This window comes from Argiope bruennichi, chromosome 10 (genome assembly GCF_947563725.1).
Source record: "Argiope bruennichi chromosome 10, qqArgBrue1.1, whole genome shotgun sequence".
NCBI lineage: Eukaryota > Metazoa > Arthropoda > Arachnida > Araneae > Araneidae > Argiope > Argiope bruennichi.
In genome coordinates this window covers 29,434,615-29,461,183 of record NC_079160.1, presented here as the reverse complement: position 1 = coordinate 29,461,183, position 26,569 = coordinate 29,434,615, and the positions used below count along the sequence as shown (strand labels likewise).

Sequence of the window (26,569 nt, the reverse complement as noted above, 5' to 3'; positions counted from 1 at the left end):
TAATTTTTTAGAAAATCAAACATGAATGTACAATTTTTTCCCAAATTATTATACACGATATCATATTATATAATTATTAAATATATTATATACAATTTCTCTAAATAAGATTAATCTCTTATGAGAAAAGTTTTTATTTTATTTTGATATATTTATGGGTATGAACTCATTTCATTTTAACAGTATAGAAAATTTAACTTGACTTTTATACTTTATGTATCCTTAGTAACATACAGATATTATGAAATAATGTATAGTATTGCAGAATATCCTCAGTTCTGTATAGTCATATACAATAAGATACAATGTTGTATAATGTCGAACAACATTGCTTGAGTTTGCATGTATCTTTCCACAAATGACAATAAAGCGACGCGGCTTTAAATTTTTTAGCAAACTACATTGTAGCAACATGACTAGAAAAGATCGTATTCATTTAACCCTTATGTTCATTTTGTATAGTATACCATACATACAACTTTATAAAAATATACTACCACTATAAAATAATTTTTAACTTAGCCCTTAATTTAACCCCTAAATATGTATGTTTATTATAAAATACACATGCCTAAATGTTTGTTCTTACACATTTTTATATATACATACCTATATACATTTTTTTTTTCTTCAAAAAAGCAATCTTGCCACGATAAGGGTTAAACCAGCAGTTCCTTTCGGTTAAGATATCATCCTTTTAATCAGGAATTCTTTTTTGCCATTTACGCTCAATTCAATTTATATAAGAATTTATTTCGCAGAGGTGAGTTAGCATTTGTGTAAACATTTATTATATTTAATAATATTTTTTTTAAACTCCATTTTTACCTATAACACCTCTTCAGAAACAGATATTTATTGTTCAACTTAAAAAAAAAAATTATGGTGTCGATGATGAAGCAGGTCATTATAAATTCTATTTCTAAAAAAAAAAAAAAGGTTTTAATCAAAATTAAAAATCAAAAATTTGGGAAGGCATGACGTAGAACATTTGATACCATCTAGGATCACATGCTCTACGATAGAATGCCAATAAGCAGCCTCAGTATACAGATGCCAATGCTCATTGTCAGTTCAACACATTTTAATTGTTTGCTCACAATTTATTTCGCAACAGCATACGCATCCGTTGCTTTCAGTCTTCTTGTATCATTTTAAAAGACATTCTTCGCAAATTAACCACCTACATCTTTTTATTTTCTTAAAAATGATTGTTTTTCACCATTTGTACTAACCCCCGGGAGCCACCTCGAAATGAGGATGCTTCCAGTATGGTGGTTGGATCTCGCCACCCTAGAGGGTGCCCAAAAAAGTGGGAGATATGGCTCCTCCCATCGATGACGGGACGCACTTCCTTCGGGAAGGGTTGTACCGTGGCCGGTGATGGCCCTTGGGACTCAACCACAGTTCCCGCCAGTGTTGCTGTTGCGGCGGTCCGGTCATTCAGTATTCTTTATCCGTGTGCATTCGGGCGGGTCGGAGAGTCAGTGATATGACTTACCATTTGTGCTATTTAAAAATAGTTTGATTTTAAAGTGTTTTTTTACTGCTTTTTACAGTATACCATAAACGTTGACAAATCATGACAAATGATAAATTTTATCTAAGAATTTATAAAAATGAATTTCTATTTATATCATACGTTTGGCTCAGAAAACTCAAGAATGGTGTTTGAGCCACTAATTTCTATAAAATCAATCAATCAATCAACCATCTAGTATCAAAGATTTGTTCTTCAAAAACTGAGTAATATCAAGTTATCTCACCCCCATTCCATGAATTATTGCTTTCGGTGGTCCCGTTGTTCCAGAAGTGAAAATAATATACACAGGGTGGTTCAGGGACACTTGCTCAAACTGCATTGGCAGAACAGATCCATCTTTTTCTCTGCCAAGCTGTAAAAATTCGTCTAAAAAGCAGCTGCAAGAAATGACGCATTAATAAATAATTTAAAGCAAAAAATCTCTTCATCACAGTGTATTTCTTAAAAAATTAGCGATCATAATTAATACGGTAATCATAATTATTACTGTAAGCAGAGAATGGAGTACGCTTTTTAAGGTACTGTTCTTGAATAATTATATGATGTACCCATTTGAACAGACTGTCATTCATTTAATAATAGCTCTGATTCTCACAGATTGATTACGAAATTTGTATCTAGCAAGTAATCAGAGCATTTAAGAAATAAAACTATTGATAGCATACTTTTGTAGATAATATATAGTAACGTTAAAAATTTTGTTTCTATACTGTAAAATTTCCTCTATTCAGAATGTTCACGAACATTCATATAAAAACTAATCACTAAAATCACGTTTTAATAAATAGCGATCCACGAGCAAAACAATGCAATGTCAAGCATAAAATAAAAATAATTTTGAAAAAAATATAAGCAATAACTCATTTTGGTCAGTGTCAGCATAAATATAACATAATAAAAATAGTAGACCTCAGCTCATTGACTTTCCCTACAACCCAGCTTAAAAAATGTAAAGCATTTGTTTCAAATGCAAGTGGGAGATAATTGTTTTATTAAATATAACTAACAGGAGCAAAAGATTAGAAAAAAAAATAAGACTTCGTAACACTTTTAATAATACTTCTATTGATTCACACGGCATATAAATCATTCTTATTTTTTCATCTGAAATTGTTTTTTTTAATTATTTAGTTTAATATCAATTTACAAAAAGCGATTTCTCCTGAATTGAAATGAAATATTTTTTGAATTTATAATTTTGTCCTGTAGATGGCGACACCTAAACATAAATGCGTTATTGATTTCTTTATGTTATTTCGTTTATTAGTTTAAAAACGACTTCCGAAAAGCGGTCTCTACTGAAATGAGTATGAAATTATTTATTTTAAATTTATCATTTTGTCTTGTAGATGGCGACACCCAACCATAAATGCGTTATTGATTTCATTCTTTCTGTTATTTCGTTTATTAGTTTAAAAACCGCTTTCCTACAAGGTTTGAAAACTTAGGAATTAGCTAATCACCTTATATTAGACTGATAACTGTATATATTAACTTAATCAATAATCAATCTTGATGCAAAATTTAAAGAACAAATTGCAGAAAGAGATTTAAAAATGGGATTGCAGCATACGTAAAAAAAAAATTAAACTATTTGTGGCGATGTATCAAAAATTCAATCAGATATATCCTTGAAAATAATTCTGCAGTTTATCATGTGTTTTATTATGTTTTGACAAAACTTTTAACCACAAATGGTTAAATCAAGCATCCGTTTTGCAAATGTCATCTGTTTATCAAATTTTCCTATTGATTTTTCTATTAAATTTATATTTTTAGCTATTGAGAAAAATTGCCATTTTTATCTATCTTTTTATTCATTTCTATCTAGTCGCCGGCGTCCTGCATAAGGGTAGCGCGTCTTACTTGTGACCTGGGCGTCCCAGATTCGAGTCTTTGTTCAGGCATGGTTCTTCTTCTTCTGTGTTCTATATGTGAGGTGTGTGTAAAAAGGGGTTGTGCAAGCGAATGTGACGTGTGAGTAGCTAAGACATACTCTTGGCCCTAGTTGGTGCTACTGAAAAAACAAGAAACGCTCACTCGGCTTAAATCGCTGACAGATAACTGTCGGTGGGCTTGCAAAATGCCATAAGTAACAACACACATTTTAGTCACTATCATAAAATGACTGGTATGAATAAATTTGAAAAGCAATTGTTATTTTTTTTATTTGGACAGTTGGGATTAAATGTATACCAATTATAAATAACTATAACTTAATAACTATAATTATAATTTACTAACAATAACTATAATTTTAAAAAGTGCATATATGGTTTTAGTGCAATGCTCAGAATTTACTGAGGAACAATGATAAATTTTTATTATTCTTGAATTAAAAATCTAGGACTTTAAAAACCGTTTCTTAGTGAGGAGTCTCAGGAGATTGTTTGCCAAATTTGATAGCTCTAGATGTACCAAATTTGGCAATGATCTATAAATTCTGCCCTGAAAAGCTCTTTGGCCAATTTTAGTCATTCATGTAGCATAACATTAATATACAGATAGATCTGTATATTAATATATCTATTAAATATATCTATAAACGTTAGTATCATAAAACTATTATAATGATACATTAAATAAGGTTAAGGCTTTATAGATATATTTAGACAGATGATAATGATAACATTTGACCACTTTTAAGAAATTAAGTTTTTGAGGTAAATAGATTTTCTTTGCTTGGATTCTTACAATGGATTTTCCTTATATCTATTTGGATAAATATTTAATATAATCAATAAAGTTTTATTATTTAAAAAAAGATAATGCAAAAATGTCATTATACCTAAATATTATATCAAAATGGTTTTGTCCTTGGGACAGGATGAGAGTCTTTGTAAAATTGAATAAACTTTTGCACCAATAGACTATAATAGAAAATTAATAAATTTTTACAACACTAAGGCAATACACCAATTCAGTATTTTAAGTACTTTTTTCCTTAGAGTCAATTTGAAGCATTACTGTGTTTCAAATTCTAGCTTATATTAAGTCAATACAACTCGAAATCAAATTTTTTTCAGTTAAAAAAATTAAATACAAATTTCTCTCTTTTTAAATTCAAACATTACTGGTGTCACCAACAGTAGCTTTTGCAACATTCAGAGTTCGTTGTTTCTTAACCGAGGGTTAGAATGGTTCTCACTTGGATTATACTTTCTTTGGAAATTTCAGCTGTTTTCTTGATTGTGAGGGTTTTTAGCTTGCTTTTTCCCCAGAAAGAAAACTTCAGTTTTTTAGTAACAATTTTTTCTTTTTGTTCCTGACTCTCTTGCGTTTATTAAATCTTATGGGTTTCCGTTTAAACAAACATATCTTCCAAAGATTAGATTTTTAAAAATATTATCTGTAGATGTATGCGTCTTACAGTATTGGTATGAAACAATTTGTGGATCATGGGGATCAAGAAAATTAAACAAAATAAGTGTAAAATGTACACAAAATCCAAACAGAAAAGAATTTAAGAAAATCCGTGAAATAAGGTCGTCAGCTTATTCTCGTCTTCTTGCGCTGATTATAAAATTAGTTAAATATAATTCAAACTGTTAAACGGTTTTCTTCATATTTTGTTCAATGTATTTCTTCCTATTTTTATTTACAAGGAAATTCTATACATTTTTAATCAATCCAATTATTTCACATTGCCATGCTACAATAACTCAGCGATTGAAAACATGTAAACTTGCATTTATTAATATTGAACTGTTTTAATTTTTTATAATTAAATATTGATATTAAACAAGATAAATACTTCATAAATACCTATTTTTAATGGTACTAATGTCTTTAGATCGCACGTCTTCATTCGAAGGGACGATTATCACTTTTGTTAAAGATGGCAAACCTATAAAAGGAAAAATTTTTATTAATATTTATTTAATGGAAACAAAAAATATTATTTCTTTGTATTGGTGTAGTCTTCAGATTTGAAAATTATTTCAAGATACCAATTTTTGTTAATCTTATGTCCTTCTTGAAAGCTTAATGACCTTCGGAAAATACTGTTACGAACCTGCGATGCGGCTTCCCAGCATAGTGGGTTCCATAGGAGGTCCCAGAGCTTGGCGACCATTTGGCGACTTGGCGACGAATTTGCCAACTTTGGCGCCAAAATAGATTATACCCGAAACATCGAGCATTTTCCCGATCCGTCCAGTAGAAACGGAGATACGCCTCGAACGTTCCTGATTGGTTGAGAGGCTTCTAGCCCAGCCTCCTGAGACCTATAAAAGGAAGCACCAGCAGCTGCCGGGCAGTTGTGAGTCGAGTGGTGAATTGAGTAGTCGGGAGCGACAGAGAAGAGTGGTCTTGGACCAGTGGAGTCGTCGTAGTTGTGAACCGACGGTGAATTGAGTCATGGGCCAGTGGAGTCGAAGAGTAGTCGGAACCGACCTTCCAGACATAAGCGGAGCAGCGAAGGAGTGAAGCTAGTGCTGAGCTAAGCTGTGCGCTACTGTCTGTCTGTCTTGTTATATGCTGCTGTGTATGCTGGTGTTGCTGCACGTCTCGGCTTAAGATAATCGTCTGTTGTGCTGTATATAGTTGTCGTCTTTGTGCTGTCCTGTGTGTCTTCGTGTAAATAAACGTCGTTGTTTTATTTTCTACTGCCGCCTGCTGATTGAGCGTTCTCCACACCATATAACTCCCACTATCCAAACGAACCCCGGAAATTTCGTAACAATACATATTAAATTATTATTCAGTCACATCTTAAAAAATATAACTCAAATATAAAAATCTTTCATAATTTTTGAACCTCTAAACAATAATATAAAAAATACAAACATAGCATCTTTTGATAATAAATAAGTCATAAGGAGGAAATAATTAATTATTTTAGCTTGTCGTAAATCATCACTGCCAGTTTCTCCCATTTCAAAATTGCTGCTCTAAAGATCACTTTTTAAATATTTTACCTTAATACTAATTCAAAAAATAGTTTTATTTTAACGCTTTTATTATGTTAGTAATCAATGTGCCGAAAGAGATAAATCATTTAATATTATTCAGTTTTTTAAATTTATTTTTATGAACTTTACATTAAATAAGTTTAAAATATAATTTCAAACGAAAAGAATCTTAACAATTCAGAAATAGGGAGTCTAGCATACACGTTTTAAGATTGTATACAAATTTGAAAATTAACTGTGTAACGGTGTGTAAATATCTGAATAATTATTTCGATATTTTTTTTAATGTTAAATGCATCGAAATTTTTCATAAGAAGTGCTTACAAGAAACTTAAACATATTAGCGTGATACTAACTAAATGCGATAGTTTGAGATTTTGATTCTGCTGCAATGTCAAGAACTGTTATAATGATTTGGATCTTCTATTGCCTAATTAATATTATATTAATCTGACTTTCTTCTTATCTGGTGCACCCATCTCCTTTATTTAATTAAATAATAAAATACCTCTTGTGTTTCTTTTGTTTTTGAATCCCCATATTCTATTGTAAAAATGCTTTGTATGATTAATGTCTGGCATATTCCTAAATTTTAGTATCACAATTTAAATTTTATAAATATCATTTTTTATATATTTAGAATAAAATAATAATTATTATAATTTTTATATATTTATAATAAATAAACATTCTCTGTATGTATAATTATATACGCCTGACCTACTATTAAATTTTCGAATCACTTTTTATCCCTTGTTGAAAAAGCCATTTGACATAATCTTCCATGATAACTGCGTCGTTCAAAGCCTAGCTTTCTTTGTATTAGTGTCTCATTTTTCTACATTGCACTGTGTCACTATCGGACTGGTTTACTTTCAAATAATGAGTGCCTTTAGTTTTTTTTACCATTCAAAGAAAATATACTTTATACGCTGTGTAAAAAAAGTAGAAGGACACTATATTTTCAAAACAAAAAAATAAGTTTTTATTTTTTATTTTTACTGCAATTATTTTTATAAGAATTATTTTTTAGATCATTCAACAAAAAATATTAGCATCATTACCATGATATTTAAAAATGGTTTCTTTCATTTGAAACCGTGTAAAAAAAGTAGAAGCGCATTTATATATATATAAAAAAAAGATAAGCGGTTTTAGTATGGAATATTCTTTCCATCAGCTTTTATGATTTCGAATATTCTGTTTGGAAGTGAATCATAAAGATTGGATTTCATTTTGACAAAAATTATCTCACGAGGTATTTAATGCCATTCGAAGCTCAAAGAGCGATTCCAAGTGCTTTTAACCAGCGTATACTCGATGAACAAGCAATGCTCAGATATTTTCTACTATATTCAGATCGAGGCTTTTAGCTGGCCATGGTAAAACCTGCACATTTTTTGCAGCGAACTAATTTTTAACTCCATTGGTGGTGTGGACTGAGGCTCCATCTTATTGAAACATCCATTATTCTCCTCCTAATTCGGAGCCACAAGGAAGAAACTCAGAATTCAGAACATTAATGTAATCTGTATGTTTCTGCCTACCATTGAGAAAGACTAAACTTGTTCTTCATCCATAACCAACTGCAAACCAGACCATCAAACATCCACCTTCCATTTGTCTAGTTGAATAATATTGTTCTGCATTCTTCAGACAATGCTAGCATTATTAATAATCGTCTGGACCATCTAAGTTAAGATTTTTTTTTTCATCTGAAAATATCACAGAAGTCCATTCTGTAGTCCATGACATGTGTTCTTTAGCCCAAGACAAACGATTATTAATATGTGTTTGTTTCCACTTTGGATGATGCTTCCGTTTTCTAAAAACGAATCTTTTGGACGTTTGGATGTAGTTGTATACAGTTTAATTGGACACATGGATAAGTCCTTCTTGATTTCGAGGTTTTGCAACACTTCCATGACTCTTTTTAAGCTTATGAGCAAGTTTTCTTTCACCAGGAGGCATTCAAGTTTCAGACCTACCAGTCTTCTTTCCTATTCCGTTTCTATTTGGATTTTTAATAAAGTTAGAAACTGTATTGCAGCTGACGTGCAGTATATGAGCAATTTCTCTAATACCTTTACCTTCATTTTTATATGCAATAATTTGAGCTTTTTGAAAATTATTTAAGGGTGAACTTCTCAGCATTCTGAAATTTAAGCATCAGTAAAATTTTTAACAAAATAAGTTTTCCTGAGAAAAAACCAGTTTAAAAAAGTATGTACTTACTCTTCTACTAGTGCACATTCCACCAAATAAAAAAATGTAGTAGGTGTCCTACTTTTTTTACACACTGTAAATCACATATTCTTGTCTTTCTAATTATAAATAGCTGTAACTATTTCATTTTTACATGAAAATAAAGAAAATATTGTTAAATAAAACCTACATAAGATTAAATAAAAGATTAAATAAAACCTACATAAGAATCCATTAACCAGGATAAAAAAATAAAAGAAAATATACAGAAAACGACTGTCCTTCTACTTTTTTTACGTTGTGTATATAAAATCATCCTTTATCTATGTATTAAAAATGAGGCACTTTTCCGTTAGCCGGGTGCAAATATCGCCAATTGTGAACCAGACGCGAATTTGGCGTAAGAAATTTGGCGGAATTCTACATTGTTTGGCGATTTCTTGCACCCGACTAACGGATTGTGAACCAAACACGAATTTGGCGTAAGAAATATGATGGAATTTTACATTATTTGGCGACTTTTCGCTTGTGCCCAGCTAACGGAAAAGTACCAAAAATGATTTGATTATGTATGCCTTACCTATTCTTAAATTTTAGAATCATCCATTATATGACATTAATGTATCTAACCATAAATACCTTCAGAAATTTCTTCAATTTTTTCCAGCATACTGATATGTTTTCTTTCATGAGGAATACGATCTATCGTAAAATAGACTTTGGGCTGAATTTGCCTGATTCTACTGAGAACAGCCTAATGAGAAAATAACAATAGTGAGAAAGTAACAGTACTTTTCTTATAAGCGAGAAAATGTTTTATTTAAGTTAATGCTTTATAATGACTTCCTTGTCACGAGTCTACTAACTTCATCGACTTGAAATAATTTGGGCTGAATTTTTTTCTTTTCATAACAGTATAGAAAATGAAATGTAAATACTTAAATGAAAAAAAAGTTAGTAATAATATTTTTTAAATGCTATAAAATGCTGATTTAAATTAATAGATGCTTCTTTCATGGAATCTTTTTCATTTTAATAAGATTATTTATCATATAAACTGCAGATACTAATTACTATTAAATCTCTAGAAAATCTGCTTTATATTTTTGCTTTATACTAACTTTTTTTGGTTTAATAACCTCAGATATAGAATCTCTTTTAGTTTTCTTTTCTACATACTTCGCATTATTATTTCGAAGAATAAAGTATTAATTCTTAAATAGAATAACGTGATAACACACTGAATAAGCAGGAACCTATATTAAATAAATTATATTTTTACATAACTTTTTATTATATGAATTGAAAAGGATACACAATTTTTACCTTCGATCCCAAAAGTGACAAAACACCAGCCCAAATCGCTCCAATACTGATCACAGCAATCATGGCAATTATTGCTTCCTTCCTGTTAGACATCTGACCTGCAAAAATTGTCATTAAAGAATTAATAAGGCTTCTTTCACTTATAAAATAAGTTTTGAAATAAAACTGCATTTGAAACAAATGACTTATTTACTTATTAAGTTTATCTTTTCAAATCACTTTAGCCGGATAAGTTATATACACTCATGTCCAAAATTAAGGTCTCACAAATGTTTCTCAAAGTAATTCTAAATGGCTACCAGTAAAATTTTAACAAATTATATTTTATATATTGTGATGGACCGCTAACACGATATTAACCTTTGTTGTTGGAAAAAAATGTTGTGTAGTTTAGTTTTTAAGGCACTACTAAAATTAGACCGTTTAGGCTGGGATATTTGATTGCAATTTTGTGAACATTGCATTAAAAGAAAAAATTTAACCTGTTTCCAATGAGAATGAGTTCTCATAATCGTTTAGACGATGCCTTGATATGGAGAACCGTTGGCAGGCTTGAAGCTGGGCAGTCTCAATCGGAGGTGGCTCGATGGTTACAAGTGGCCCCGAAAGTGGTATCCAGGTTGTGGAATCAATTCCAAACAAGTGGTACTGTAACCAGAAAGGCCGGCCAAGGCCGTCAGAGAGCAACGACGCCTGCACAGGATCGCTATTTAGCATTAAGCACACTACGGCATAGGCTGACAACGGCTCCTCAACTTGCTCGTGGCCTTGCTGCTGCGTCTGGAATAAGAATTTCCAGACAAAAAGTATACAGACGTCTAGCAGAGAGGGCTCTTTATGCCCTGCGGCCAGTTGAGTGTGCCCCTTTGACTGCATTCAACAGAAAAGCCCGGCTGTTATGGTGCCTAACATATCAGTCTTGGGTACAGCAAGAATGGGGGCGTGTTCTTTTCAGTGATGAGTCGAGATTTACCACACAGAGCGACACTCGTTGAATCTTCATCTGGAGAGAGTGAGAAACTCGCTATCATCCCTCCTCGTAAAAGAAATCGACAGATTTGGTGGCAGAGGAAATCCTTATCTGGGGTGGTATAATGTCAGGCAGCCGTACACCACTGCATGCCTTCGATGTGGGTACTATCAATGCACATTGCTATAGGGATGAGATCCTTGAAGCCTATGTGAGGTTGTTCCGGGGTGCTTTTGGCCCAGACTTCATGTTTATGGATGAAAACGCGCTTCCACACAGAGCCCAGATCGTTGATGATTTTCTTGAGGAAGAGGAAGAGGATTTTCTTGAGGAAGAGGACTGGCCCTCGGGGACTCCGGATCACAATCCTATTGAACATGTTTGGGATGGTCTCGGAAGAGCCATTGCACAGCGTAACCCCCCTCCTAATACCCTCCAAGAGTTAAAAGCCGCGCTTTTGGAAGAATGGGCTTTGTTGCACCAAGAATTTATTGACACCCTCATAAACAGTATGAGAGCTCGTTGTGAATCCTGTATAGCAGTGCACGGTGGTCCCATTCCATATTAGACAGGATTTTCCTGAGATAAATGCTTTATATCTGATTCATAATGTAACACTTTTTGATATATCCCTGTTTCTTAATTCCCAATTAAAATCTTTTCCATGTTGTTATGTGTCTATGTTCTTTCTTCTATTGTAATGTACCTCTGTGCCAAATTTCGTGGCAACACAGTGAATAGTTTTTCATTTTTCACAGATTTTATCTTTGTGACCTTAATTTTGGGCATGAGTATATATATATATATATATATATATATATATATATGCCCAAAACATTGTGTAACAATATAATTATATTTAAATTGTTTTGTTTTAAAATATTTGATAATTTTAAAAAAGAATATCAATATAAATTGACGGATAAAATTATTTCAATAAAAAACAAATAACTGAGTAAAAATCAGATTGTTACTGTAACCTCTAATTTACATATTAAGTATTTCATTATCGTGTAACAAGTCAAAAATAGAATGCTTCAAATCTGACAATTCTGTTCCGTTAAGAAGAATTTCAAATTTATTCGCGTATTGTGCATTCAAATTTATTCGCGAAGCACAGAATACACATTTCCTGCTAAACACAATATTGACTGATATATAAAGAATGAAATTAAATCACCAGGCTACAACAAAATAAATATTTGGCGCCGTTTAGAGTGCGTAAAATTTTAAAAAATCCAAATGGGCATCATGGAAATTAATGGGTTAATAACGTTTACGGTTTCGAAATAAAACATAACTACAGATTAAAAAAATGTACTTTTTATTAGAAAAATTTTTCAGAATTTATTAACAAGTATGAAAATGGTACTTTTAGCAAGAAACGATAAATCAGAGGAAAATGGTCGAATCTAATTATATAACTGCTACTACTATAATAACCAAATTATCTAGCCACTTTCTGATTTACACATTTTTTCGAATTTCTTCAAAAAATCCGAACAAACTGCCTTCGAACTGGTATCGTATGAATAATTTTGCTTGCTCATTTTAAATGGCTAATTTTAAACTAAAGATTCTGTTACAATAACATTTAGCAGATAGACCAAACAGCGATGAAAACAGAAACACAACGAACGATTTGAGCTCGTATCAATTCACAAAATACTGAAAATCACTTTCAAAATATTACAATAAAAATAGCTATTTGAAGAGATATGAAGTTCTATTTAAATATAATCCGAAACTTCTTTGCAGGTTTTGCTTATAATATACATATAAAGCTTTCACCCAAATTACTTAAAATTTACAAAATAATCATTATATTAAAATTTGAAGTAAATGCTTTACATACGGATAATCAGCTATAAATATCCAAATTTTTTTATAATATTAATAAAATATAGATAATTTTAGCAAACAATTTTTAATAACACTTGTAGGGAAAATAGCATAATTTTCTCTTCATAGTTTTAAAGCCAAATATATATGACAATTTTTATAAAAATTCTTTTTGAAAACCTTTAAAATTCAGAAATATAATGACATAATAACCAAAGAAATTTCAGTTTCTCTATATTAAATAAAACCCTACGGAATGCTGTACAATCTAATAGCGTCAGGTTGAGTATGCGATTCTTTTACTGTGCTAATTTCTTCATGCTTATTTTCGTAAAATCTGTTTTTCTAGCTGCACAGACAAAAAAGCTTCCTTCACGTAATGTTTAATAAATAATAAATTTTAGGGAAGGGAGTTTCCAAGAAAAAGCAAATTAAAACATGAAAGCAAATATTTTTTATGGTAATCGAAAAAGTTCTCAAAGAATTATTACTTACATGCAACGACATCTCCTTTCTTTAAACCAAATTTTCTGAAAGCTGATGCATATAATTTCGATGCTTCAAATAATTGGGAGTATGTCATACTTTCTTTTCCTTCAGCTCCATCTAAAAATAAAAACATTTTTATAAAAATAATTTTATTTGTAAATTTTATGTGAAAATATTTATACACGCTAGGAATCTTTTATATATATTTATAATTATGAAGTTTTATTTTAGCAATTTCCATAGCATGTAAAAAATTTAAATCATTTTCATTTCTTCATTAATATTTTACTAATCTGACATCTAATTACATAAATATACACATATATTTTCATTTTCAAAAAACTGTTGTTATTGCATCAAAATATAAGATTCCTATGTTTAAAAAGATAATAAAATAAAACTCTTATATTTATTTTACACCCTTTTTAGCTTCTAATTTATTGGTAGAAATTGCGTTTAATTAATTAAAATAATAGCGAATAGTTCTATTTAATTTTGAAATAGGATAATTAATTTTATTGGTTTGTTGATACCTGTCAACGAACGGAAGAATGTTCACTTGATACGCGAACGGAAAGATAACCACACATTGACTACTCTGACTTGCCACTAAGGCACACGGAAAAATCTGAATGACTGGCGACCGCGACAGCATCAGCTGGAACTAGAGTTGAATCTTAAGGGCCATCATCACCACGGTAAAATCCCTCCGGTGGGAAGCACGTCCCGTCTCGGTAGGGAGTGAAGTGAATTGCATTAACGGGACTACTATTCTTGGTAAGGGCTTATCCCCGGTAATGATGTTGTTAGTAAGGAGCCTTTCTTTCATTATGTTGCCGTGAGCATCTTCGTAGACATCTTGGATAGAAAGGCTTCTTTTCTTCTTCCTCCGATCCCAATAATGAAGCAGGTGCAGGGTGAGGTGACGAGCATAAGCTGTTAACCTTATTGGCTGTCAGAGGGTTCGGAAGTATGCTACCATGAAAGGGGCTATTAAGTTTGGACCTAGAAATTTTTTTTGTTTGCATCACGTTACGTTTTTAGAACTAATTAAAGAAATTTCATTCAGATTAATTTGTAAGTGGTGATTATTGGAATGAGCAAAAATTATAATTTAATGGGGGAATGAGAGATAAGGTTTCGGAAAGGGGAGCCAATCCTACGCCATTTATGAGGGTAGCGAGAACCAACCACCATACCAGACGCTTCTCATCCTTATATCTGAGGTGTCCGAAGGTGAGGTTGAGTCTCCTTCTCATCCTTATATCTTACCAGACTGCCACGACAGCATTAGCCGGAATTAATGTTGAATCTTAAGGGCCATCACTGACCACAGTACAACCCCTCTCTTAGGAGGCAAGTCTCATATTGATAGGAGTTAATCGATACAATGCGTATCCACCAAGGTGTCAAGAACCAACCACCATACCGGAAACTTCTCATCCTCATTTCTGAGCCGGACCCCAGTGGTTGGAATAGAAAGATAAGACGAAATAACTCCTCTGATATTAACTATTTATTAAATTAAATAAACGTACAGCCACAAATATTAATATAGTCCCTATGTTCTTAACAAACAATCATTCCCTACTCCTATGTTCTTAGGGAGCCGCGGTGGCCTGGTGGTAAGATCTCGGCTCGAGAGCCGTGGGGTTTCAGGTTCGAGACCGGATTCCACTAAGAACCGTCATGTGAAGGAGTCTGTTGCACGTTAAATCCGTGAGGACCAAATGCCCTCTCGCTGGTGTGGTGCGGTGTGGAGAGGGGGTGCCAGCTTAGGTATCGTCCTCGTCATCTGACAGCGGTTCAAAATTACCAGGTCCGTCCCAAAATAGCCCTAGTGTTGCTTTAAAACGGGACGTTAATATAACTAAACTAAACTAAACTAAGCCCTATGTCCTTAGCAATCAACAATAGAGGTTCTGCTCGGAATGTACTTCTATTTCTACTACCCTAAATAAGACATGAACCTGTTCTACTTCTTACTCTTGAGTCATAGATGTCCTCCCCCTGGTCATATGCCGAATACAAGCAAAGAGTCCTTCCTTATCATGAGAGCTGCTAGTTACATTTTAAGTTTTCTTGACCTGTCAGCATTAACGCTTAATTTTAATGTAAATATATTTGTCCTTCTATGTTCCTTCCTTGAATAATGATTAAATAAGATACAAATAAAAATATAATAAAGGAATTATATAAGGTGTAATAACTAAATATGATTACGAATCACGATATTCTAGCTTTTTCAGGATTAACTTACTAAACATAAAAATGTTTATAAAAATATAAATTATATTATGATAAAACTATATAATAAAATGTAACTGTAACACTCAAAAGATATCACATTTCATATGAATATTTTTTGTAAATTGTTCATTTCTCTTTCAAATGCAGCACCCAATTTTTAATGTCATCAGATGATAGATCTTACTTGCAATTACAAAAGCCAACTTGTCGCCTCTATATTTTAGCAAATTCTCGGCAAGATTTAATTTCGCTCCTTCGAACCAAACTGGCAATTCATCGAAAGGTATATTTAAATCTATCACCTGTAATGGAAATTAAATTTGAATTTAGAAATAAAGGAAAAACATTTTACTGGCCTTTATTGAAAAATCGCCCATTTATGATACGAAAAAATTAGTTTACATGCCTTTTGAACATTAAAAAAAACAATAGAAGTTCCCTAAATAAGAAAAACTAATAGCGAAATTAAGGTACTAATAATGAAATACTAATAAATTAAGGTAAATATTGAAGAAATACGAGTGGCGATCCAAACAAAAGTTTACAACCAGCAGCATTTGGAGAGTAGAAATTGTGGATGGGAATATTGTTACCCAGAGTGGTAACAGATGGCGCTAGTTGTCTGAGACCAGTCGTTTAAGCAGATAGTGTTAGTACTGAGACCTGAAACAGCGACAGTAATGGCAAGACGTCTAGAGAAGTGGTCTCGCATAGAGAACGGCAACGTCGTGATGTTTCGGAGTTCCGCGATGTGACAAAGTGGTCACGAGCACCTCCACATCATAATTTGGAATGAATACTTTAATTTGTTAGTTTAGGGAAAAGTTAAAATGAATTGAAACTAGTTTGGACGAGCGCAATAAAGCTCTAACGTCATGAAATTTGGTATTTAATTCTTGTTATTATTATTTATGATATAATTAACTAATTAAAAATAATACTCAGATTATTTATGGGGTAAATATTGGGAATTTTAATGGAATTATGTTGCACGTGCCTTTCTAACTATTGGGACTGATTTGTCTATTTTGCTTATTTACTAGAAAGAAAAAATTTCTAGAAATTTCACGCGTGTAGCTCATTGTAGCTATCTGAGGCTTAAACAAATAATTTTGAGAATTTTATCCACCAGATTGGTAACAGAGTTATTTAGTTCTCAGTTTTTTTAACTGAGGGGAAGTTAATGTAAATATTTTCTATCCTCGAGCTGGACACTGCTGGATCATATGCAGGTAAATTAAGTAACTTGTTACGAATCTGGGGTAGTTTGTCGAAGAATTTGATTGATGTTCTTCTGATAAATTCCGAAACAGGTTCAATTTTGAGATCGTCAAGTAAAATTTTCCTCCTGATATATCAGGGAGCGTTTACGATCTTCATCAGGTGCTTATTTTGAAAAACATGCAACCTCTTGATGTTAGTGGTGGAAGTCGCCCCCCCCCCCAAATTTACATATACATTATCAATTGAAGCCCTAGGTCTTTTCCTAGAGCTGGGTAACGTTGGGTCGTAAGCAGGTATTTTGAGTAACTCGTTGCGAATCTGGAGTAATTTTTCGAAGAACTTAATTGACGTTCTTTTGCTAAATTCCGAAACAGGTTCAATTTTGAGGTCGCTATGAATTATTTTTCCTCTGACATACCAGGGTGCGTCAACAATTTTCCTCAGTTGTCTTTTTTGAAAAATCCGGCGGATGTGGCCCCCCAAATTTGAGAGCCATACATCAGAATTGGTCTTAAAATAGCTTTGTAGAGCAGAAGCTTGAGCCTAATCGATAGCTTGCTCCGAGGAGAAATTAAGCTGTTGAGTTTAACACTCATTCTAGTAGTTTTGAAGAGGGCTGCTTTAATATGACTATTAAAGCTTAATTTAGCGTCTAAAACTAACCCTAGGTATTTATATTCATTTACGAAGGGGACGGGTTGACCGAAAATTTGGATAGGGGCTAAATCAGTTATTATCAATTTTTTAATAAACAGGGGGTACACGCATTTATTTGGGTTGATTTTTATTTTCCAGCCGATGAGCCAGCACTGTAAAACGTTCATGTGCTGTTGTAAGTTTGCAATGATTGTGTGGGGATCCCTATGCTGTGTGAGAATGGCGGTATCGTCCGCAAAAATTGCTAAATGATAATTACTAGCTCTAGGTAGATCGTTAACATAAATGTTAAAAAGAGTTGGTGAGAGTTAACTCCCTTGCGCACAACCGCTCAGGATTGGTCTGGGGGTGAAATTACATCGTTTACTCGCACCCGAAAATTACGAGAAAGTAGGTTCGAGCGTAAAATTTTGACAAATTGAGCCGAAAATTCAAGTCGCATGCACTTGAATAAAAGTCCGTCGTACCAAATTTTATCAAAGGCTTTGGCTACGTCCAGAAAAAGTGCACATGTGGTTTGGGACTTCCCAAAGCCGTCGTGAATCAATTTTGTAACACGAATAAGCTGGTGACTCGTCGACAGATTTTTCCGAAATCCAAATTGTTCAGAAATAATTATATTATTGTCGCTGAGAAAATGATTCAGGCGTTTCTTGCGAAAATTTTGAGGTAAAGTCAAATCGGGGTTTGGTTTTGGAATAGGGACAACCACAGCTGTTTTCCAGCAATCGGGAAAATAACAAAGTTCCATTAATTTGTTAATTAACAAAGTTAAATATAAAATAAATCTAGGCGGCAGATTTTTAATCATGCGATTTGTAATTAGGTCCAATCCTGGCGATTTAATCGGCTTAACGTTTTTCATAAATTCTATGATCTCCGTCGGCCGAACGGGCTCGAGATTGTTTACATGTTCCAAGTGTCAAAAATTCTCCAGCTGATCTGTGACGTAGTTCGTCGGGGGGGGGGGGGGGGTTGGACAGCCACGCGTCAGCGTGGGGTGCAACCTGGTCTTGAAGGCTGTCCGCCAAAATTTCCGCCTTTTCGATTGGAGCAAGGGCGAGTTCTCCCACGACCTTCGTAATAAGGTCGTGTCGTCTCCCCACTGAGGGGGGGGGGATCGGGGAGTATGGCGCTGGTCCTCGTTTCTTAGAAAACGAAAGTCCGCACGTGTCTAGGTTTTCTAACTGTTCAGCTCGTCGCTGCTCGAAGTGACCTTCTTTTAATCCTTTTATCTCACCCTGGGTTCTGCGAAGTTCCGTTCTCACTTGAGGATCGCGAGAACGTTGCCAAACTCTTCGCAGGTAATTTCGCAGTTTAATTTTGTTTTGGATTTCTAAAAGAAAAATTCTCTGGAGGTTTATCAAATTTTGGTTTTGTGGCTTCTGCGAGTGCCTCCGTTAGAATTTTTCCTAAACTACCAACTGCATTTTCTGCTTCATCATTCTATAATTTTGAAGGGGGGGGGGAAGGGGTATCGAATTTAAGATACGCCGAAAGTTCTCCCAGTTGGTGGAGAATTGTGCTGGTGTATTTAGAGAAAAGGTTCCAGTATTAAAAGTCAAAACTACTGGAAGGTGATCCTGAATCTAAATAATATAGCACTCTAATTTGAGAATGAAAGGGAATTCGCTTTAATATTGCGAAATCTATGACGGAATCATTAAAGCTAACTTCATTAATGTGGGTTGGAGAGTGGGACGCCAAAATATTGATTCCATCCCGCTTTGCTAGAAAGTTAAATAATTGACTTCCATATCTCGCTGTTTTATAGTTATTCCAAGCGTTCATATCGTCCGCAATGATGACGTTTGGGTCTAAATTTAAAAGTTTTTTCAAATCCTCCAGAGGGAACATAGTCCCTGATCGAAAATATGCTGATACAATTCTGAGAATGGGGGTATTTCCTAATTTAACCTCAATAATTGTCGCGTCCATCGTCTCTAAAACGGGAGTGGGGATGACGTGATGTTCAATTATTGATTTCACATAAATACAAGTACCTCCTGAAATGCGCGGAAAATTATTCCTATCTTATTATATCTATCTATATTATTATATATTATCTATATATATTATTATATCTATCATTTTTATAAATCCGGTAATTAGCGATTAGGGGTGTGCACTCCTGGGGGAGTAGGGTCTCTTGAACCAATAACACGTCAATATTTTGCTCTAAAACAAAGTCTCTCACCTCAGCGATCCTGTGCCTCAAACTATTTGCGTTCCAGGTGCAAACTTTAAGATTATGCAAGTTTATTGAGTTGTAACGATTTAATATTAATGTTGGGGACCGTTATTAAGACTGACGTGTTGTTCAAAAAGAAAATACGCCATATCAGTACGGTGGGATGCAGCACGAATTGCTGGTAAAGCTTTTTTATAAGCTTGGAGTAGAAGAGGTGCGTCGCACCAATCTTCTCTCATAAGAATAGCTAAACCTAAAAAGATGTCGGTGAAAATTTTAGAATTAATAGCAACCACTGGGACCAAGTGATTTTGAATAGGGGTTTTAGCAGCTGGTGAAATTGTTTCTCGCTCCACTGGGGTCTCTAATGAAGGAAATTCTGACTCTGAATTTGTCAGAATTTTTGAAAATAATACATTTTCTTCCACTTTTCTGAAATTTTTTAGAGGCCTATGCGTCCTGGGTACGTCCCATATGAATTTATTGGAGGGGTGATTTTTTTGGTAATTACTAGTGGTGTTGTTTCGTCCACTTGGTTTAGGGAATCGGGAGCATTGACGCCAGTTCGCCGCGTGATCACCTGCACAATTAGCACATGTTAACTTATCCTCATAGGCTAGCGTGCAATCCTTAGCCCTGTGAGGTCCTGCACATTTTACGCATTTGATTCGTAGTTTACATGCTTCAGAGCTGTGGAAAAAGCCCTGGCACCGCCAGCATTGAGAAGGCCCCTTCCTTCCTCTGTAACGCTCTACTGAAATTTTAGTGCCAAACATTTCAGTGAGAGTGCCGTTTGCAATCTATGCATAGAATAACGGCATCGGTGATTTAATCTGAAATTTTGACATACTGACAATTGCGAACTCTTCCTTTTGTAATTCCTCTTTAATTTCCTCAATAGGAGTACAGGAGGGAAGTCCTCGAAGTACGACCTTTATGGGCGTATCTGTTATTAGCATAAAGGTTTTAAACTCAACACCCTGAGCTTCGAGGAGATGGGAAAGGCTCCGGTGCTCTTCCTTGGTTTCGATTTAAAAATTTGTTGCTCATTACTGAGCGTAGAGAAGGAGCCTCTAGTTTTAGAATATTGAGCATAACTCTAAAGTCTGCTCTGGGGGTTACAAAGAAGGGCGGCACTTTTCTTCGTTTTTGTTGTGCAGGCGGTTGATCGGTATCGACCTCGTCGTCAAGCACAAACCTCTTCTATTCCTTCCGGAAGTTTTTTGGTTTTGATTTCTTCGTTAACTTTTTCATTGTTTATTTTTAAGTTTTTAACTTTTCTGATGAGGTGCGCAGCCGGAGCTATAAAGCCATCTTCATCAGCTACTCTTTTTTTTCTTTCTTTTACAGGACTGCCTTTCGGCGAAGCTACATTTTTGTTAATTGAATTAACACTGAGTTCAATTTTTCTTTTAGGAGTGGTTGTAACATTAATTATTGCATTACTTTTAGCTTCATTTGAGGTTGCGCTAGGGGTATTTTTAATCTTGACTCTTTCACAAATTAAATTTAGTTTCCTAAGATTTTCAGGCAATTTAAAGAGGGGGATCCCTAATTTTAGCAAAAGATTATTAAGACAACCGCTTACCTGCGCAATCTCCTGCTTACCTTGGCTGTGTTGGGCTTCAGACTTGGCTGTTGCTAGGGCTTGCGCCCAGTTTCCCAAGGTTTCTTTTAGTGATATTGCTTGCGTTATTTCCAGGCTGTTCTCAGCAATAAACTCATCATTTGTATGGATTGACGACGGAGATGTCGGTCTTTAGTCTTGATGTTGTCTGAGATCTTGAGGTGGTCCTTGATTTTGAGATTGTCTTCGGTCTTCAATTTCTGTTTCCTTATTAATTTGGAAAGGTTGCGTTTCCTAATCATCAATTCCTACCTGGTCTCCCTTTCCGCAATGGTCCTGAAAAGGACCAGTCCGGGAGGCCTTAGCTCATGGTTTAGTTAGCTTTTTAGGCTTCTGTGGTGATTTCACCCTCTGTAGCAGCTTCTGCCCCGTCGAAGACGGAGCTAGCTCCTCACGCGTTTTCTCCATTTGGAGTCCAAGTAGAGAAAGTGCGAGCCGTGATACGATTTCTATAGAACAAGAATGTGTCCCCATTCGACATTCACAGACAAATAGTTGAAGTGTACGGGGGCGAAGCAATGAGTAGACAACAGGTGGCGAAATGGTGTCATTCTTTTGAAGCGGGCAGAGAGATTGCTGGAAACGTTCAGGTGGGAGGTTTGGAGCCCCCCCCCCCCATACAGCCTCAATTTGGCTCCCAGTGACTATTTCCTTTTCCCGGCATTGAAGAAAAACTTATCCAAAACAAGGTTCATATCAGACGGTGATGTTCAAAAAGGTGCCGAGAACTGGCTCAATAGCCAGGGACCTGATTATTGCCAAGACGGGTTAAACAAATTGGTCCGGCGGAATGATAAGTGTCTCAACAGGTTTGCTGATTATGTAGAGTAGTGATCGTCTCATATGTTTCTTAATTACCATTTGTATCCTGTGTCTATTGTTGATAAAGCATTTTTCTATCGCCTTGTAAACTTTTTTTTGGATCACCTCTCGTAGTTACAAACATTTAACATTCATTTACAAATGAATCTCGTAGTTACAAACATTTAACATTCATTTACAAATGAATCTCGTAGTTACAAACATTTAACATTCATTTACAAATGAATCTCGTAGTTACAAACATTCAACATTCATTTACAAATGAATCTCGTAGTTACAAACATTCAACATTCATTTACAAATGAATCTCGTAGTTACAAACATTTTCATACATTAACAAAACTTTTTGAAAAAAAGAAACGAACCTTGTCAAATTTTTTTGAATAAAGGATTCCAGCAAAGTTCCATAATTCAGCCCATAGTTCAGGAAGATGCTCGATTGACCACTTATGAAAATCCCAATAATCATCTATAATTAATAATAATGATAGATGATTAATGAATTGTAATGTGTTTATTTTGAAATAATTGGTTTTAAATATTTATATAATTAAACAAAAATTAGGTCAACAACATGTTACTTTAAAGCAAATATGAACAACTATGAAAATATTCATCAATAATGAAAGACAATAATCTCATAAAAAATTTTATTATTGTATTTACTGTAAAATTGTATTTACTGCTTTTTTTACTTTTCATATGTAAAGTATGGAAAAAGTATCATAACCACAAAAAACTTAACTGAACACGACAATTTGATGAATTTTATGGCATTATGTGTATTTGCATTCTTATCTATTTGTCTGCGAAATGATAACCCTAAAAACTCTTTATCTAAATGGAATGAAATGCGATTTGTGATTTTAAGACCAGGTGTATAAATTTCTATTAAATTTTGAGTGAATTATTGCCACATTATTATAAGCAACTTTAATATTAATTTTTTTCATAACTATCTTTTAATAATTAAGAAACGATTACTCTACTTATAGATAATATTATACTTAAATTTTGCAATATATATTTTCAATTTAATACTGCAATATATATTTAAATTTTAAAGAGTATGGTAGCATAGTCTTGTTAAATTTTTGATTCCAAGACTGGAAGGTCATGGCTTCGAAGAAGATTTTTCGTATATACAAGTAGATACCTACATTAAATATAGAAAAAGGATTCTACCTTCTCAATTACTAGCAGTTTCACTTTTTGAACAAGTAAGAACTACAAGAATGCTTACCTATATTTATGTTATATTTATTTTCTATGACTTGCTTGAATTTCCGCATGGGTTCACCAAAACGTTTACTTGGTTTCCACATGAGAGCATTATCAGCAAGCTTCTGGTTATTCATATTCTTTTTATCCTTCAGGAAATATGTACTGTGAAGCTTAGGATTAAGAACTGGACATATAAAGAGCATTTCATTTCATTAAAATTTTACAAAAGATATTACTTTTATTACTTAAAATAAAAATTGCTTAAGACATGGATTGTAAATGATATAATTATAATTTGATGGAACAAAACAGATAAAATCCAATAAAAATTTGATATATCCTAAAATTCGAATAAAAAAAATGAGTCAAAAATGACTTCAGCACGATCATTGACATTGACAACAAAAATGACAATCATTGAAATGACAATCAGTAAATCGAAAATTGAAATAAAGAGTAATTTTAAATATTTTAAAATTTTAATAAAAACTATCTAATTAGTAAAAAAGCAGTAAGTAATTTTAATAAATAAAATAATGTAGATCATAATTTTAAAAGATTCAATAAAGTTTCCAAAGAAAATAAATTACTTTAATATATAATATTCAATAAAGGCACTTTGTTTACAACAAATATATATATATATAAACTTCAAAATAAATTTTATAATCCACATTGAGTTAATCTAAGTTCATTTTTGTTTAGAATGGTTGTTTAGTATTAAAGATAATGAACGTATTAAAGATTATGAACGTAACACAAAAGCACAAACATGATTAAAATAAAAAATAACTCAGAAAAAAAAAATGTTTGCAATTTTTGGTTTTCACTGAATAAATCGAAGCAAATTCGAATCATTGTCGGTTTTCTGATTTATGAAGGCAAGAAATTCAAAAATCATTAGATATAAATTAAAATTACTGATTAATTCGAATTATAAATAAATGGAATTAATTTATGAATTTCAAATTATTGAAATCTCTGCTATGAAACATATTTAACCTCTTCAAATATTTCTAAAAATATGAATCAGCTAATCAGTATTTTTTCTGAGAACATTTCACTTCAGTAATATTTAAAAAAATAGGAAAGGGAAAAATGTCTCTTTTTCTCTCGCGATGTTTATGCTGAACAGCAAAGAAGTACTTGCAAATAGTACGTAAATTCAGAGGAAATCTATTTTAATTCTCCTAACCGATTCTGTTTAGTAGTATTATCTAACGGAATAAAGCAATAAATATGATTTATATGAAACTATTTTTATTCCCATAACCGATTCTGTTTAGTAGTATTATCTATATGAATAAAACAATCAAAATGATTTATATGAAACTATTTTTATTCCCATAACCGATTCTGTTTAGTAGTATTATCTATATGAATAAAACAATCAAAATGATTTATATGGAACTATTTTATATGGAACTTAATTTAGTTCCATATAAAATAGAATCTGAAAGAACTGAATATCTTCTTCGGAATGTTTATGTACATATGGAAACAGAATAATATGTGAATTTTTACTTTAAGATAGAGAAAAAAAAATAGCAATATGTACTTTATAAATACTGAAAAGTGCATAATAATATATAAATTATACGTGAATATATGAAAACAGAGTAATATGTGAATTTTTTCTTAGAGATAGAAAAAATATATAGCGAAATTTTCTTTATAAATGTCGAAAAAAAGAATTTGATGTTTAAAAATTTGTAAAGTCTGAAATTCCTTTTTCATTTACCTTCACCCTTTAAAATAAAGAAAGGATTAGCTTAGATATTTTATACAATGTCCAAAAATGTTTAATGAAGTTTGTATTTCAAAGCAGTATATTATGAAATAATAGATTTCAACAAAATACTTACAAAGACTTGGAGAAGACAAAAAACATTCCACTTCTTTCCCTCTGCCTGCTGTGTGATATTGCGCGGCAAATTTTATTCGTCGAAGATGCTGTTTTGTGTAATATATTCATTAATTTGCCATTTCTTGGTGAGACGATTTTTCTATTGTCTTTGAATCTATTATGTAGAAGTTCGTTTTATATTTATTGGCTATTCTCTCACAACAAAAAAAAAGCACCCTTTATCATGTAATCATTTTCAAATACTATTGATAATCTCCATTTTATGAATAATATTGACTCTTCAATCGAGCGAATTAGGGATTTCAAGTGAAGTATGAGTTTATACATTTTTAAGATTAGGTATAAGTTTGCGTACGTTTCTTAAGCATAAGTTTGAATAAGCTAATTTATGCATAAATCATTAGACAAGTCCAATACACTTTCACCTTAAATATTTTTAATGTTTAATGAGAGTAAATATATCTCCATCATTACCCCCCCCCCCCAAAAAAAAAGAAAAAGAAACATGATGAATGTGCATGTAGGTTTTAGCATTCTATAATACAGACTGTTGATGTAGAATTACCGAATTTGGAATGAAAGAATGTGAATTTCAGAACAATTAAAAAAATTATTAAGACTTTGAATTAACTAAAATTTCTGAGAAATTTTAGCATTTTTGAGTTTTTAAGCCTAAAAATATTGCTTTTAAAAACTGATTTTTTTACACTGTTTGAAATCTTGCTTTTTAAATAATACAAATTTAATCGCATCCGCAAATGTTCCCATTTTATTTTTACAATTTTAATTATTACATTTTTAGAAGATAATTACAATTTTATTATTACATTTATTCTAGAAAAATTTTTTGTCAAATTTTTAATAACAGATTACATTATAGAACTGAAATTAAAACTGTTTTCATTTTTTCATCAAATATTTAATAATGGAATTTCTTTCATTGTTGAAATAAAAGAAGAATGCGGTTTCATATCTGTGCAAATTATATGATGGTTAAAAAAGTGAATTCCGCTAAAAAAATATCTCTGAGATGCTAATAATCTATGCATGTGTTTTCAACTTATAGGCTAGGCCGCTTGACCAAGAGTAATCAAACATGGCACGTATAATATAATTTGAAAAGTGGAAAATTTGCACTTTGGAGCATTGTTTTAAAAGTTTTAATTAATATTTTACAAAATTTTAGCTTTTTTCTGCAACAATTTCCAAAGATATAATGGCCCCAAAATTATTTATATATCATCATATAACTAAAAAAAAAAAATTTTTTTTTCAGTTTTACTAATTTTTTGTTATCTAACTTTTTTTTTATATGTTTGACTAATTTTTAGACATTTTAAATGTATGTTGCAGCAATATATTTTCAATTTTTAAATGAAACACAAATCGTTTTCATTGCTTTTACAGCTATTTTTCATT

At 32.5% G+C, this 26,569-nt stretch overlaps 1 protein-coding gene across 1 annotated transcript; it reads right to left on the bottom strand.

Annotated features, from left to right (window-relative positions):
- Positions 1–1,851: 1,851 nt before the first annotated feature.
- LOC129987482 (acetoacetyl-CoA synthetase-like) lies at positions 1,852–25,181 on the bottom strand. The gene is made up of 10 exons (XM_056095459.1): positions 25,149–25,181; positions 23,303–23,467; positions 22,425–22,528; positions 15,723–15,840; positions 13,295–13,405; positions 9,988–10,085; positions 9,301–9,415; positions 5,309–5,390; positions 1,892–1,920; positions 1,852–1,856 (listed from the first exon to the last, which is right to left on the bottom strand). The coding sequence occupies exons 2-10, from the start codon at positions 23,415–23,417 to the stop codon at positions 1,852–1,854; spliced, it is 777 nt and encodes a 258-aa protein (XP_055951434.1). The 5' UTR covers positions 23,418–23,467; positions 25,149–25,181.
- Between the last annotated feature and the right edge of the window lie 1,388 nt (positions 25,182–26,569).